The sequence below is a fragment of the Triticum aestivum genome, chromosome 1A (assembly GCF_018294505.1).
Source record: "Triticum aestivum cultivar Chinese Spring chromosome 1A, IWGSC CS RefSeq v2.1, whole genome shotgun sequence".
NCBI classification, from domain to species: Eukaryota; Viridiplantae; Streptophyta; class Magnoliopsida; order Poales; family Poaceae; genus Triticum; species Triticum aestivum.
The window spans coordinates 559879261-559895680 of NC_057794.1; the positions used below are offsets into that span (position 1 = coordinate 559879261).

Sequence of the window (16420 nt, forward strand, 5' to 3'; positions counted from 1 at the left end):
CGCCCGCGGCCACCTCAGCGTCTGTGCCCGCCGGCGCCGCCTCCTCGCCGTCCCTCGTCGCCGGCTAGTGCCGCCCCGGCCGGACTCTTCTTCTCCGGCGACCTCGCCCACGTCCGGCCAGACTCTTCTTCTCCGGTGACCTCGCCCACGTCCGGCGACCTCAACGCCGTGGGTGAACAGTAACCGCCAGATCCGCCGCTACAGTGCCAAACCCTAGATCCACTAGGGTTGACTTTTCCCCTCTCTAGTATTTTTTTTGCAATGTTCATCGTGCTATAACTTCGCATCTGTAGCTCCATTTTGGGCATATAGCATATCAAAATGTTCATCTCAGAGAGTACATCATTTCATTCCATTGCATCATTTTCATTTGAGTTCATCTTGATGCCCGAAATGCTGTTAGAAGAGTGCTACTTGAGATAATTGTCAGATCTGCTGCTCCATTTAGATATTTGTCATTTTTGCCATGATTATTGTGTGCATGATATGCCCATGAGCTCTACATATGTTTTGTTAAGGGTTTTGACATCTTTCCAGAGGTGCAACCCATGTATTTTTGTGATGTGTGTGGTGACTAGCACAAGCTTGCAAAGTGAGGCACTTGGTAATGCTGATTTCAGGGACTTAGCATTTCCACTAAGTCCTTGAGCTGTTTATCTCATATGGCCATATGTTCATGTTGTTTCCTAGTGATCCGTGCCTCTTTTGAGGATGATCAGTAAGGATGTTTCGTTAATCTTGTAGTGCTCTATCCATCTATGTCTTTGTTTGCAATTATGGAGCACCCTAGCTTAAGTCAATCAAGCTCTACTTTTGTCATTTCGTGAATCTGGGCAGATTGTCTACTTGTTAGCGATTTTGCCGATGATGTTGTAGTTGATCCGTGCATGCTATATTGTTGTTCTTGCCATGTCTAGCTTGAATTTTGTGTATTCTTGATAGGTGTATGCTTAGATTGTCATGACTTGCTCTGTGGTGAGTGCATCGAGCTCGTAAACATGCCTACTTGATATCTGTTTCAGCATGCTCCAGTTTTCACTAAGTTTGAGAACTGATTATGTTTTTGCATATGCATCCCGCATAGCATATCATCCTTGCATCATATTGTTCGAGCCTTGCACGTGGTTGATTGTGTTCCGTTTGCTTGTTTATCTTGTTTGGGTAGAGCCAGGAGATGAGTTCGCTAACGAGGAGCCCATTGAGTTTGCTTTCGAGGATCCAGTCAACTCTGACAACTTTGCAGGCAAGATGATCATACCCTCGAAATCACTACTATCTTTGCTTTGCTAGATGCTCGCTCTTTTGCTATGCCTATGCTATGATACCTACCACTTGCTTATCATGTCTTCCAAATTGCCATGTCAAACCTCTAACCCACCATGTCCTAGCAAACCGTTGATTGGCTATGTTACCGCTTTGCTCAGCCCCTCTTATAGCGTTGCTAGTTGCAGGTGAAGATTGGAGACCGTTCCTTGTTGGAACATTATTTACTTGTTGGGATATCATTATATTGCCATGTTATCTTAATGTATCTATATACTTGGTAAAGGGTGGAAGGCTCAGCCTCTCGCCTAGTGTTTTGTTCCACTCTTGCCGCCCTAGTTTTCGTCTTATCGGTGTTATGTTCCCGGATTTTTGCGTTCCTTACGCGGTTGGGTTATAATGGGAACCCCTTAATTGTTCGCCTTGATTAAAGCTTTTCCAGCAATGCCCAACCTTGGTTTTACCATTTGCCACCTAGCCTCTTTTCCCCTTGGGTTTCCAGAGCCCGAGGGTCATCTTATTTAAACCCCCCCCCCCGGGCCAGTGCTCCTCTGAGTGTTGGTCCAACCTAGAGCCCCTTGCAGCGCCACCTCGGGGAAACTCGAGGGCTGGTTTTAGTTGTATGGATTGCTTATCCGAGTGTGCCCTGAGAACGAGATATGTGCAGCTCCTATCGGGATTTGTCGGCACATTTGGGCGGTGTTGTTGGATTTGTTTTAACCTGTCGAAGTGTCTTGAAGAACCGAGGTACCGAGTCTGATCGGAACGTCTCGGGAGGAGGTCTATTCCTTCGTTGACCGTGAGAGCTTGTCATGGGCTAAGTTGGGACTCCCCTGCAGGTATTTGAACTTTCGAAAGCCGTGCCCGCGGTTATGGGCAGATGGGAATTTGTTAATGTCCGGTTGTAGATAACTTGAACCGTAATTTAATTAAAATGAATCAACAGTGTGAGTTACCATGATGGTCTCTTCTCGGCAGAGTCCGGGAAGTGAACACGGTGTTGGAGTAATGCTTGCGCAGGTTGTTCTCTAGTTTCTCGATCGCGCTTTGCCTCCTCTTCTCGCTCTCCTTTGCGAACAGGATAGCCACCATATATGCTAGTCGCTTGCTGCAACTCCACCTATTTACCTTGCCTTTCCTATTAAGCTTAAATAGTCTTGATCGCGAGGGTGCGAGATTGCTGAGTTCCTGTGGCTCATAGATTACTATTAAACCAGATGCAGGGCCTGATGATTCCGCTCCAAGTGACGCGCTTGAGCTCAAGTGGGAGTTCGACGAGGACTCTCAACGTTACTACGTGTCTTTCCCTGATGATCAGTAGTGGTGCCCAGTTGGGGGTGATCGGGACCGTGTCGCATGTTGGGTTATCTTTTATTTTGGCGCCGTAGTCGGGCCATGAGTGTTTGGATGATGTAATGTTATTTATGTACCTTGATTGACGTGGCGAGTGTAAGCCATCTATGTATCTCCCCTTTTATTATCTATATTACATGGGATGTTGTGAAGATTGCCTAACTTGCGACATTGCTTTCAATGCGGTTATGCCTCTAAGTCGTGCCTCGACATGTGGGAGATATAGCCGCATCGAGGGCGTTACATTGCATGATTAGGATCTAATTAAATTGTGGATGGGAAGTAGATGAGGTAGTACCTATTACCTGTTATTATCAAACCTTTGGGAGTTACTTCTACGTTTGCTTATTATGCCATGCTATGCTAGTAGACGTGGATTGGGTGAGTGATATCCATGGCAGATGTGAGATTGTTAATTAATGGTTTATCTAAGGTGGCAACTTAAACACACATCTGGGTGGATTGAGGCACCTGAGTATTCCAGGACTTGCCTGTTTTCTTTTGGACCGCCACCCAGGCTCAAAGGGATCATGAGACTATTCATACTAGAAACTTCCGTGTGCAGCCACAAGCTATTATGGGCTCTAGCATAGTTGACTAAGTTGTGCGAACTCTTACAGTGGTAGACTAGCAGATGTAGGGGATGTAGGTGGTACGGTCTACCCGATCGTAAGGTGCTAGCGCTTCTGAAAGACTATGTCTCGGTCATCCGTCTTCTCAAACACCCTGTAGTGCGAGAAACCAAATGGAGGCGATCGAGTCTTGTGGGGAAAAGTGCGCAAACCTCTGCAGAGTGTAATAAACTAATCATGGTTAGCCGTGTCCCCGATTATGGACATCTTGAGTATCTAGTACCTGGATTTTCATGTGAATCTCAACATGTCACTCTAAAATTAATTTTGTTCGGTTTTGTTTAATGATGATGCTTAATTGGGATTGAGGATGCTGTCAACCATTCTCAATGTTTAACAACTACCATGATAGTTAAGTAAATTTATTCCTTTGCAGTAGGTAAAAAATTGGCTTTACGCAAAACTATAACCATAGAGGTTTCCACCAGCCAAATATGCTTATAGTATAGCTGTTTCATTCCATTACTCTCTATGTGTTACCTTGCCAGCATATTCCATGTGCGGTCACGTTTCGGGCTGCAACATTAATGTTGCAGACTTTTCAGACGATGATTAAGGAATTTTTAGGTCGTGGTTCTATACTCAGTGATGCCGTTGGAGTTGATGGACTCACTTATCTTCCAAGCCTTCCGCTGTTATCATTATTAGATGGCCTTAAGCCATATTTGTTGTAATAAGTTCTCTTTTGAGACACTCGATGTAATAAGTGTGTGATTGCTACTTTGCTATAAATCCTCCGAGTACTGTGTGGTGTCAGCATTACTGATCCAGAGATGACACCGGAACATAGAGGCCAGACTGTTTGAGGTCTGGTCACTACACTAAATGTCATGTGTAAATCTATAATTATCTTCCAAAAAATAGTAGTTAAGGAGTTTAAACTTGATCTATGTTGGTGTGCGGCACAGAAGTAGTACTCTCTCCATCCCAAAATATTGGTCTTTTGGGATCTTGATACTGTATCCAACATAATGCTTTGACCATCATTTAAACAAAGTTATACGTTACTACTATAAAAGTATATTTGATGATTTAGCAGTATCAGTTCGACGTTCTCAATATTAGTAACTCTTCTATGTTCATAACTCTATTAACATAGTGGTAGTTCTTCTACATTTTGGAAGAGGGGGTACATTTCACCATTAGGCTCCTACTGTCTAAATGATCATGTAATCTCTACAACAGTTTTCATAAATTGGAAAACGTCTACGGCAATGATTTGTTGATCCCACTATATTTATCTAATGTAAAGATACCAAAGAATCCTATGGAATTTAGTATGATATATTCTGAATTAATAAATTCGAACTAAGAAAGTTCTTCAACAATTATTATTTATGTAATTTTTAAATCAAAGAATAACAAAGAAGCTGAAGCCAAAATGTAATGTAAGGCAATTCAAAGTTCAAACACAGCCTAATGAGAATAAATGCATTCCAATGTAAAAGTTGAATTATAAACAAATTTTAAAAGTGTGGATATGGAAATTGGAGGCATTTAGTTAAGAATCTTAAAGTGAAAAGGATAAAGGAAAAGACGTAATCATGAACTGAAAGAGGGCATATATCCATATTTGTTGAAGATGAGTGTGCAACAGTCACATATAATTGAAAATGTCATCGATTTTATTTACTTGGAAAGCAAACCTAGGAAGTCTTCGACACACACATGGACAAACAAGAACATGAGAAATAGTGTTCAACACTTACCGCAGAGGACCTTGAAATTTGAAGAAATGACATCCCCATAAGGTAGTTAATGGATTCAGCCGGGACAGATCGGCCGCGGATACAATGGCTCTCTCCTCCCCTCCCTCGCTCCCTCCCCGCGGGACGCCGTCGGCTTGCGGTTCCCCCTCGTCCCCGGCGTTCAAGTCAGATTCGCTCCCCTGCTCCCTTCTCCCCTCGTGCTCCTCTCCGGGCTATCCGCCGGCGGCGGGGCCCGAACCCCTCCCACCTGCGTTCCCCCCTCCCTGTCCGGTGGCCCTGGCAGCGCCACGGGCCAACAAGTTCTGGGCCCTTGATTCCGACGACTCTGGCTCCGATTCTGATCCTGAGACTCCCCCTCCTCCTCGCTCGGCATCGGTGGTTGGGTTGCCTCCGTTATTGGTGGCGGGCCGTCGGCGCAAGTTTGCTCCGGGGGGTCGGGGCCGGCTGTGTGCGCTTGATGCGGGCCCGGATGGATGAAGTCGTGTTGGCTGTGGGCGCCGGTGCGCCGCTCCCTGGGCGGCGGATCCTTCTTTGGTGAGCCCGGGGGTGGACGCCATGGCCTCACCCGTCTCATCCTCCTCGGTGGCGGTGCCCTCCGGTTCGTCGCCATCCAGGTGCCTCCCTTCCACGTCGTCGGCGGCGCCGGCGCAAACCCTAGATCTGGGATCGGGTCTTGCGTTGGTGCCCCGGTCGGTGACGGGCCGTGTGGGCCTGTGTCGGCCCCTTCGCTGGATTCCACGGCTGATTCCCCCCCCCTCGTGTCTGAGTCTGATGGGCCCAGGCCAGCCCAGTTGAGTCCGCCTCCCCCTTCGGCCCTTTCGACAGAATCCGGCCTGGCTGGCTCCAGCTATTTATGGGTCCGGAAGGGGTCGGTTCCCCCTTTTCTAGGGTTTCCGGCCTCCGCTGCTGATCTGCGACGGCGCCGTTTCCCTATCCGCCGCTTTGTCAGATCCAAGCCTCCCCCTCCCCTCCTCCTCCCCTTCTCGTCGGTGGTGGCGATGGACCGCTCCCGTGGGTCCTCCAGCGACACTGTCTCCAGCCTCAAGCGGGGGCGGGACGGCTCTGGCGACGCCGCTGCGGATCTGGAGTTTGAGGCGTCGCTCCGCGCCAAGCTCCAGGCTTCGCGGTCGGAGGCGGGTGCCGCTTCGCCGCGTGCGTCTGGTTCCGGGCCGGTGGCTTCTCCGTCCTTGGCGCCCGCAGCTCCGGTGCATGTGGTCGACCCTTGGGAACAGGCGGCGCGGGGGAGCCGGGCGGGATCTTCGGGCCCCTCCTCGTCTCCTTCCTCGCTTGCTCCCATGGGTGGGCCGCCGCGGGCGCCGGCGGCAGGCGGCGGCGGGCCGTCCCACTTCGTTCCTCGTGGTGGCTCTGGGGCCTCGGCCCGGCGTCCGGTTGGCCCTGCGGCGGGACGTGGTGCTGGCGCGGGTACCGTCGGTGGTTCTTCTGGAGATGGCATCCTCCCTCCGCCGCCTTCTCGTGGTGCGAACCGTAACTCCTCTCACTCCCAGGTTTCTAATCCCATCCTCACCTGCTTCGCGTGTCATCGCCCTGGCCATTTCCAGTCTCAGTGCGAGAACCCTCCTTTCTGTCTCATCTGTAGGGAGGATGGACACCTAACAGTGGACTGTCAGAGTAGGATCAAGCCCCCCTCCTTCGTCCATTTTGGGATTGGCCTCCCGGGTTGCTCTTTTTTTGACATGGACAAGGAAGCCCCCGCAGCTGCTCCCATTCCCTCCCTGTCCAACGTGGGTGTCATTACTGTCCAAGACAAGCGTATCTCTTCACAAGCCCTCTTGGATGAACTTCATATGTGGGATGAAGGGGGTTGGGACTGGCAGATCCGGCAGCTTTCTGATTTCGAGTTTGCGGCCATTTTCCCCTCTAAAGAGAGTCTTCGCATGATGTCTTCCTGTACCAGTTTCACTCTCCCTGTGAATCAACTTGTTGTATCGGTCAAAGCGGCTTCCAACGGATCCAAGACCATATCTCCTCTGTCTGATGTCTGGGTGCTCGTTGATGATGTGCCTCCCAGCTTGCGCACCGCGTCCTTCTTGATGGCTTTTGGGGTGCTTATCGGGAAACCTATTGAGGTCGATCTTGCTTCGCTGTCGGTTCTGGGTCCTGCTCGCCTTCGTGTGTGGTGTGTTGATCCGGTCTGCATCCGTGGTTCCGTTGATGTCTTCCCGGCGGCTGGTGGCTTTCGTCTTCGAGTTCGGGTGGAAGGTGCCCCTGGTGCGGGCGCTCCTCCTCCCCCCCTCCTCCCCCGGCCTCGGGTGACGATGACAAGAGCCGGGAGGGTGGGGGGGGGGGTCCTGAGGACTCGCTGAATGGCACGGATCCCCGATTCACCCAGTCTGCGTGGGATGGGCTTTCTCCTGCTGAGCAGGAGCTGATGAAGGACTGTACTCCGGCTCCGGCGGGTGGTGGGGTTCAGGGCTCGGTGCCTGGTACGGTGGCTGGTCCTGCGGCCGCGGCTGCTTCGAAGGGCACCCCCTTGTCGGGGGAGTACTCCAACATGCTCGTGCACCCCACCTCCCCCTCGCTGTCCGGCATTGAAGATCTACCTCCAGTGGGACCTTCGGCGGCCAAGAAAAGGAAGAAGTCCTCGGTGAAGAAGTTTTCTGCGAAGAGCCGGGCCTCGGGGGACTCCAGGCAATCGGCGACTGGGCTCTGCCGCCGTCTGGAGGCAGACCTGGGGGCGGCTTCGGGCCCTTCTTCGGCGGCGGCTTCCCCTGGTCGGGCCCCTCCGGTCCCTGTGCGCTCTCCTGCCTCGACCGCTCGCAAGAGTGGCCGCGTCTCCAACAGTGGCGAGCGCGTGGTGGATCGGGCGGCTCGGCGTGCGGCGGCGCGTGATCTTCCCCCCTCAGGTTTGGATTCACCCTCATCTCCTTCCCCCCCTTTGGCTCAGTCTCCTGTTAGGCTTGTTTTACCCTCCCATTCCGATGAACATCTCCTTTCGATATTAGCTGATGTTGGGATATGTCTAGACGCTAGCGTGGGTTCTCCCTCCTCTCTGTTGCAGTTGATTCGTGCTAATGAACGTGCTCAGGCTGATATCGCCAAGGCCAAGGAGGCCGGGACTGGGATGGATGCCCCTCTGGTTGTGGCCGGAGGGGAACCGGGCGAGGTTGCTAGGGGGCAACTGTCTCCGGTGCAGAAGCGCGGGGCCGGGAAACGTGCTAAAACCTGCAAGGCTCCGTGCAGGTCGAGCTTGAGAATTAAAAACCTTTCCCTAAGATGAAGGCCCTGTTTTGGAACATTAGAGGGTTCTGCGCTAGGGGGCGCAGAGACCAACTGAAGGACTTAATGCGCGCTGAAAGAATTGATTTTATCGGGCTTGTTGAGACTCTTAAACCCTCCTTTTCTCCTTCTGAACTATCAGCGATTGCTGGGATTGATAGATTTAGGTGGAATTTTGTGGCCTCTGTTGGTCAGTCCGGCGGCTTTCTTCTGGGCACCAATAATGTCACCTTTGATTTTGTGGCTTTCGACCATGGTATATACTGGGCTAGTATGGTAGTTTCCCTATGTTCCAATAACACCCTCCTTGAACTTATGGTAGTATATGGCCCGGCTGATCATTCCTTGTCACAAATTTTCTTGGATGAGATTTTTACTAAAATTGATGCCTGCCAACTGCCACTCCTGATTGGGGGTGATTTTAATCTGCTTCGGTATCCTTCTGATAAGAGTTCTATCAATTTCTCCTGGGTGCGGGCCGAGGCTTTTAATGCTTTCATCAGGGACACGGCTATCCGTGAGATCCCGAGGGTTGGGGCCCGCTACACTTGGACCAACCGACAAACTTGTCCTATTCGCTCGGTTCTTGATAGAGTTTTTATCTGCCCTGCTTGGGATGGCCTTTTTCCTCGCTGCTCACTTCGGGCCCTCCCCATCGTCGGGTCCGATCACGCTCCTCTCATCCTTGACGATGGTCTCTGCCCCAATGGCTGTCAAAGATTTCAACTTGACGCGTCCTGGCTTTTAGTGGAAGGGTTCCCTGATATGCTGGCTCAGAAGATCTTGGGCTTTCTTACCTCCCCCCATCGTTCATTTGGCCCTATGGATGACTGGCATTATGTTTCTTACTCCCTACGTAAGTTCCTTAGAGGATGGGCCAAGAACCACTTTGCTGAGTCGAGGCGCGACAAATCTAGGTTGAGTGCTCAAATTAGTGTCCTCGACTCCCGTGCGGACAACGGTGGGCTCTCGGCTACTGAGTGGCAAGTTCGATATGGCCTTGAGAAGGATCTTCTGGCTATTCATCGCCAAGAGGAAGTGTATTGGAAGCAAAGGGGTACGATTAATTGGACTCTTAAGGGTGATTCTCCCATGGCTTACTTTTTCGCCATTGCGAATGGCAGACAGCGTAGATGTTTGATTAACAGCCTCATTATTGATGGTGTTAGGGTCTCTGAACCGCCGGTCATTCTCCGTCAGGTAGTTCGGTTCTTCTCTAACCTGCTTTCGGCTAAACCAGACCTCGGATTAGCGCTAGCCCCGGGCTTCTGGGCTCCCCTTGATAGGATTTCTCACGCTGATAATGAGCTTCTGTTGATTCCCCCTTCTGAGGAGGAAATTTTTGATACTATTCGGACGGCTAATTCTAATGCGGCTTCAGGCCCTGATGGTTTCTCCATTCCGTTCTTTCGACAATTCTGGCCCCAACTAAAAGGTCTAATTTCTGCTGTCATCCAAGGGTATTGGCTGGGATCGGTTGACATTTCTAGACTTAACTATGCGGTTCTCTCCCTCATCCCTAAGGTCAAGGGTGCGGATATGATTTCTCAATTTAGGCCGATTGCTTTAATCAACAACTTCGCAAAGATGCCTGCAAAGGGCATGGCCACTAGGCTATCTCCCATTACACATCGGACCATTAGCCCTTTCCAGTCTACTTTCATCAAAGGGAGGTTCATTTTGGACGGGGTACTTTGTTTACATGAGATTGTTCATGACTTACGGGTGCGAGGGACCAAGGCTGTGGTTCTCAAACTTGACTTTGAAAAGGCCTACGACTCGGTTAGCTGGAAATTCCTTCGGCAAGTTCTTTTGGCTAAGGGCTTTGAGGGGCCTGTTATGCAGCGCTTGATGCAATTGGTTTCTGGGGGGCACACGGCTGTGGCTGTCAATGGCCAAATTAGCCAGTTTTTTGCTAATGGCAGGGGCCTCAGGCAAGGGGATCCAGCGTCCCCTTTACTCTTCAACTTTGTGGCTGATGCTCTATCTCGCATTCTCTCTCGAGCTGCCTTGGCTGGTCATATCACTCCGGTGAGCTCTCATCTCATCCCTAATGGCATCTCTCATCTCCAATATGCGGATGATACTATAATTCTGATGGAACTTAATGATAATAGCCTCACCAATCTGAAATTCCTTCTGCTTTGTTTCGAAGCGCTCTCAGGTCTTAAAATCAATTTCTCTAAGAGTGAGGTTGTAGTGACTGGGGTCTCGGACGAAGAGGCGCAGCGGGTGGCCCATCTTCTGAACTGCTCTTTGGGATCCTACACTCTCAAATATCTAGGCCTCCCCATTTCCCCGCTTAAACTTTTGGCTAAAGACTTCGCTCCGGTGGTTACCAAAGTTGGCAACAGAGTTCTCCCTTGGCGAGGGAGATATAATACGCAAGCGGGCAAGGTCGCCCTTACTAACTCCTGTCTTTCTTCGCTACCTATGTTCTTAATGGGATTCTATCTTCTCTCTAGTGGGGTTCATAATGGTTTTGACAAGCATAGGGGTGCTTTCTATTGGAACGCAGCGGACAATAAACGTAAGTACAGGATGGTCAGATGGGACATTATATGTCGCCCCAAGGCCAAAGGGGGTCTGGGCATTATTAATACGCGAGTGATGAATAATTGTCTTATGATCAAATGGTGGTGGAAGATCATGACTCTTGAGGAACTGCCACCCTGGCTCTCTATCCTAAAAGCTAAATATTTCCCCTCCTCGAGTCCTATGTTCGCGCCGGCTGCGGGAGGGTCGCAATTTTGGCATCAACTGGTTAAAGTCCGGCCGATCTTTCGGTCCCTTGTTAAATTTGTAGTTAGGAACGGTAAGTCTACGCGGTTTTGGCTTGATTGGTGGGTCGGGGACTCCACGCTGGCTGTTGCTTTTCCGGTTCTATTTTCATATTGCGATGATACTGAGGTTTCTATCTTTGAGCTCTCGGCTAGGGGTTGGGTTCTGGATTTTCGTCGTTCTCTTTCTCCTGAAGAGTTGGAAGATTGGCAGCGCCTTACTGCTTGCTTCCCCCTGCTCTCGGAGGAAAAGGATGCCGTGGTGTGGCCCCTCTCCTCTTCGGGGCGTTTTTCGGTTAAATCTGCTTACTCCAAGCTTATCCCTGGGGGGCGCCCGGTCAAGTTTAAGCAAGTCTGGTCGACTCGAATTCCTCCTAAGATCAAGATATTTCTCTGGCAAGCTGTCCGGAGTAAGCTTCCGGCGGCCGATCAGATTAAGAAAAGAAACGGGCCGGGGTCCGACAGGTGTGTGCTTTGTGGGGCACTGGAGAACACCGAGCATATTTTCTTTCACTGCTCCTTAGCTAAACTTATGTGGAGTTGCATCAGACTCTGGTTACATGTAAATTGGTCCCCTTCCTCCTTTGAAGACCTGAGGCATTATGTCAATCTTCTTTCTGGCCATTCTAAAAGAGTCTTCTTAGTTGGATGGGCTGCGATTGGCTGGTCGTTGTGGACTACTAGGAATAAGTTCTCGATTGAACATATTTTCCCGGCTAATCCTGTCAATTGCTTATTTAAAGCCAATGGTTTCTTGCAGCAGTGGAGATTATTGACTAAAGAAGGGGACCTCCAGGCCTTCGACGCCATGCTATCCAAGATGAAATCTACGGCGTCTGGGCTTCTTCGGCTTTCTTTGAGGACGGCTTCCTGAATGCTCTTTTGGTGTCTGGTTTAGGCTGGCCTGCGTGCCATGTAAGGCCGCTGGCCTTGTAATGATACTTTATCTTCTGCGCGTGATACTTTGTTGGGTGCTGTTGTTGGTCATATACTCTGCCTGGTGGCTTTATCTATAAAGTCGGGCTCTCGCCTTTTCTCTAAAAAAAATAAGGTAGTTAATGCACCTTTTACTGTCATCCCCATGAATGTATCCAAGAGCCTTCCATTGCTGAATTAGACGATCACTGTCTATAACAAAGCCCTTGGGAAAGGCCGCCAAATATGTGAAGCACATTTTGAATTCCAACTTCATGTAGTAATAGCTTAGCATGAGGCGCTCCAATGTGTCCTTGTGATCTCTGTGACCTAAATCGATGTTCGTATCTCTTATTTTTTTCCATGCCTCGACAGTCCTTAACTCGGACATTACTTGCCCAAGGGCAATTGCCACGAGTGGTACACCCCCACACTTCTCTGCAATTTTCCTTCCAATTTCTTCCAAGTCACTTTTGTCATCATCAGGCCCAAATGCTGTTTGCTTCATTACTTCCCAACAGTCATCAGTTGATAATACACACAAGTTGATTTGATCAGAGTTGGGCACGGGACAAATTTTCCTTTGGTTCGCAAGAACACCGGTTCTCATTTTATTCACTACCCTTTGGTTCCGCGTAGTTACAATAACTCTGCTACCCTTGCAGCCATGTTGTAACATCTGCTTCAGCCTTTCCAGCTTATCCGCATCCTCTTCCCAAAGATCATCCAAAACAATCAAGTACCTTCTACCAGCAAGTTCCTTTTTGAGATTTTCTTGTAAAAACTGCAAACTACAGTTGTCAAGGTTGATACTGGTATTTATGCTTTTGAGGATGGCACTCCCAATTTTGCCCAGATCGAACTCCTTAGACACATGGACCCAGGCTCGGACTTCAAAATTGTTGGCCATTTTGTCTAGGACAAAGACTGATTCAGCCAATGTTGACTACCCTAGGCCACCAAGCCCGACAATCGAGACGATAGATATATCTTCTCTAGCGTTATCATCATAGTTTAGCAGCAGCCTGAATATTTTGTCCTTCTCCATATCCCTCCCCACCACTCCAGATTTCAAGCCTTCATCACAGATGCCTACAAAAGTTTCATTGTTTCTGCTCCCTTCTGCCCGTTCTTGATTTCTCACAAGATTGAGAGCCTGGCCCTCCTTTCCTACTTTTTCTATTTCCCCCCTCAGGTTCTTCAGCTTGTGAGGCATGGTAATCCGCCGGAGAATTTGATTGTTCCAGGAAAAGAACAGCTTCAACTGTAAATAAACTGAAGTCAATATCATTTGCTAGACACATCTCTTTATGACTCCATATAAAGAATCACAGTTTCATACATTTCTCAACTAAAGAAGTTCCATTGAATTCATCTCTGTGAAGTTAAAGATGGAAGTTCCAAGCTATATACTAGTATTATTGAACGGGGGATGGTGTATACAAATAGGGATTGGTTATTTCTGAGGTAACTGAAATTTGCTACAATTTGATAACTTATCCCAACACTTGACGAAGATTTAATGTCTTCAATCACTTTACTCCCTCACCTCATGGCATAAACAATTCCAGTTTAGTGAATCCCTACGAAGCATTAAGGCAAAAGAACTTGGCGAAGATAAATTGAACTTAATAGTCACTCTGAAGCTTTAAGGACGTCGGAAAATACTCTGCAATTTGGTGGATGAGAAATGCAAAATTTCGAGCAAATGGAGAAATAGAGTGAATTGCAAGAAACCACCACATTTGGGGCTTATCTAGCAGAAAACAACCTGGTCGCTAATTATTTGCAAAAGCCACCGCGTATTCAGTAAAAGCGTTGCAGATTGCACTGAACATGTAATTTGGCGCGGTTGAGGGCGTTTCCAACAGGTAGGGCCCAAAATAATCACACACAGACCCCTAGTAAATTTTAAAAAAAATCAATCAGCCCCCTGGACCATGCCCCCGCCGCCGGAAGGAGGTGGAGCGAGGAGGAGATGGATAGGAGTGAGCCGGCGAGCGTGGCGTGCGCGTCGCGGTGGCCGACGGCGACGGTGAGCAGGCCGACGCGTCCCCGGCAGAGCGCCATGGCCTCCTGCTCCATGAAGACCCCTCACGGTCTCCCCTTTTTCTGTCTGTCTCTCGTCCCCGTCTCTGAAGCTCTCTGTCTTTTGAACAGAGGATGTGCGCCGCCGCCTCCTTCAGTTCGTCGCGCCGCCACCTAGTTCGTCGGATTCGCTGTCTGCCGGCCCCCTTCTCCGCCTGGAGCTTCGTCACCTGCACCCGCGCCTCGATCCGGTCGTCCCCGCCGCCAAACTCCACGTCCCTGCAGTCCCGCGCCGCCGCTGCTTCATGTCGAGAGAGCAGAGGACCGCTTCGTCCCTGCCTCGCCCGCTCTTGGACCTCTGCGTCGTCCTCACCACCCACTGGTGAGCTCCTTGCGCCGCCTCCGGTCCCTTTCTTATCCTCGTGTCGCGCCGCTGCTAACTTCTCCGCCTCGCCGTCGTTTTGCTGCAGGAGCCGAGGCCGTCGCCCCCTCTCAGTTCGTCGCGCCGCCTCCAGTTCCGCCGGATCCGCTGCCTGCGGGCCCTTCCTGTCCGGATCCCGCCGCCGCGCTGCCGTTCCTCGCCTGCAGCTCCGCCCAGCTGCCGCCGTCCTTCTTCTTCCCGGCGAGAGGAAGGAGATGCCCTCCGGGGAGGGGGGGGGGCTTGATTGCTTTTTCTTTTATAAGATCCAGGGAGGTATATGTCAATTTGTTGCCAAAACAGCTCCTTACAGTCCGGCCCCACTAGTCAGAAAATGGTTAAACGGGCTAAATCACCTGTTCAGTGTTTTTTGCAAAATGTTTACTGAATGTGCGGTGATTTTTGCAAATGATTAGCGACCAGATGGTTTTCTGCAAGATAGGCCCCAAATGTGGTGGTTTCTTGCAATTCACTCGGAGAAATAAGAAAATTGATATAAACACAAATTATGAACAGCTGTTGAGATTCAAAGCGCCTCTTTTGCTTTGAGCATCATCCACTAATAATCCTATAAGATGCGAGACTCGGGAAAGTAAAAAATCCACAAAAATCACTTGCTTGTAGACCAGATCTTTTGACCTGGAGAGCTCAATAAGTGAGTACCTTTGGTTGGCTCTTCTTTAAGAGCTCGGTGGCGTCCAGATCGTCCAGCACGTCCTCGACGTCGTAGGCGACGGACTTGAATTTGGTGAGCCACCGCCCAACAGCTTCCCCATCTCTTCCTCGTCGACGCAGCCTATCATCCGCATCATGCAAAACGGCCTCCAGATCTTGCATCTTGTCCGCCATGACATCAACATCGTCTTTGAACTTCCACTGCAGGGTGGCCTCCTCCGTGGCGAGTTCACCGAGCATGCCCGCGACTTGTTTCCCCACGGCGCTCGCGATTATCTCCCCGAACCCGCTCATGCCAGCTATGTCCCTCTCTCCCACAACAATGTCGTTAACTGCGTGGAAACACAGAGAGATAAGTAAGGAAGAGCGTGTTGTGTCCTTGAGGGCACGCGACCACGCGCAGGAGACGCGGCTGTTGGCGCGTCAGGACGCTGGGACTGGGAGGGGCTCACAAGCCACCCACTCTTGTTTTCTTTTTCCTCTCGTCTTTCTTCTTTTATTATTGACGACTACGAGGAAGGTGCGGGAGGACTGCCTGGAAGGCCGGCAGTCTAGCTCCTCCCCTCCTCGACGACCGACCAGAAGCAGTGGAGCAGCTTGGGGAAACCAGTAAAGTTCGTGTTTTCCTCTGGAGGCTGGCGCATCAATCCATTCCTGCTGGGACTGTTCGACATCACCAAGATATGGCACAATCAAGCTGAGAATAGGCATGGCAGAAACAACAGGCAGCTGATCAAGCCAGTGCAGGTGCGCAAATGAATGTTAGGTAGCGGGTCAGTTTCATACACAACAATTAAGAATATGTATGGTTTGGAGAGGGAGTAGAGATAGCGATTCCTTGCCGGTTTTTTATGTTGTGTGATGCAGGAGGGGTACCTCATAAACTTGGGATTATTCCCTAAGAGCTTGTCCAGTACCACTGGTACCGATGGAATTCAGTCTCATTTAGAAAAATCAGTATATATTTAAGCAACAGATTTAGCAATGCACATTCAAATCTACTACGCATGGCCGTGGTGAATTTGAGGATCTTACTGGGCGGACCGAACTCTTCTACAGTATTGAATTTCCTATATGGCGGCCGGCCAGTACTCATTCGATCCATTGTACTAGAGCGATCCGAGAAGAATGCAGGGTCATACTCCATCAACATTTGTGGTGATCACAAGTGGCCCAACGCATGTGTGCCACTAGGGCTAAATGTGTGCTTCTCTTTTCTAGATCCGGTTTTTTCAAAATAAAATATATCTTGAACCTTAGAGTCTGAATTGTGATCAGGTTTTCCCTTACCAAGTGCACATGTGCTTCCCTTTAACTAGTGCACTTGGAGCTACAGTGCATGCTAAAAAAATGTAAAAAAAAAACCTATAAAGTATGAAAACCCTCTGACTAGTTGCTCTAGTTGCTCCC

General features: G+C 49.7%; 2 protein-coding genes across 2 annotated transcripts in view; both read right to left on the reverse strand.

Annotated features, from left to right (window-relative positions):
• LOC123067752 (disease resistance protein RPV1-like) overlaps positions 1 to 5602 on the reverse strand; it is an 18385-nt gene extending 12783 nt beyond the window's left edge. Inside the window, exon 1 of the mRNA XM_044490415.1 lies at positions 4958 to 5602. Within this exon, the coding sequence (XP_044346350.1) occupies positions 4958 to 4996 (39 nt within the window). The 5' untranslated portion in view covers positions 4997 to 5602. The remainder of the gene's footprint in view (positions 1 to 4957) is intronic.
• A 6454-nt stretch (positions 5603 to 12056) lies between these two features.
• LOC123067763 (disease resistance protein Pik-2) lies at positions 12057 to 15335 on the reverse strand (the record flags this gene model as incomplete). The annotated part of the gene is given in 2 exon segments (XM_044490421.1): positions 12057 to 13153; positions 14999 to 15335. Coding segments are annotated over 2 exon segments (624 nt in total). The 3' UTR covers positions 12057 to 12835.
• Between the last annotated feature and the right edge of the window lie 1085 nt (positions 15336 to 16420).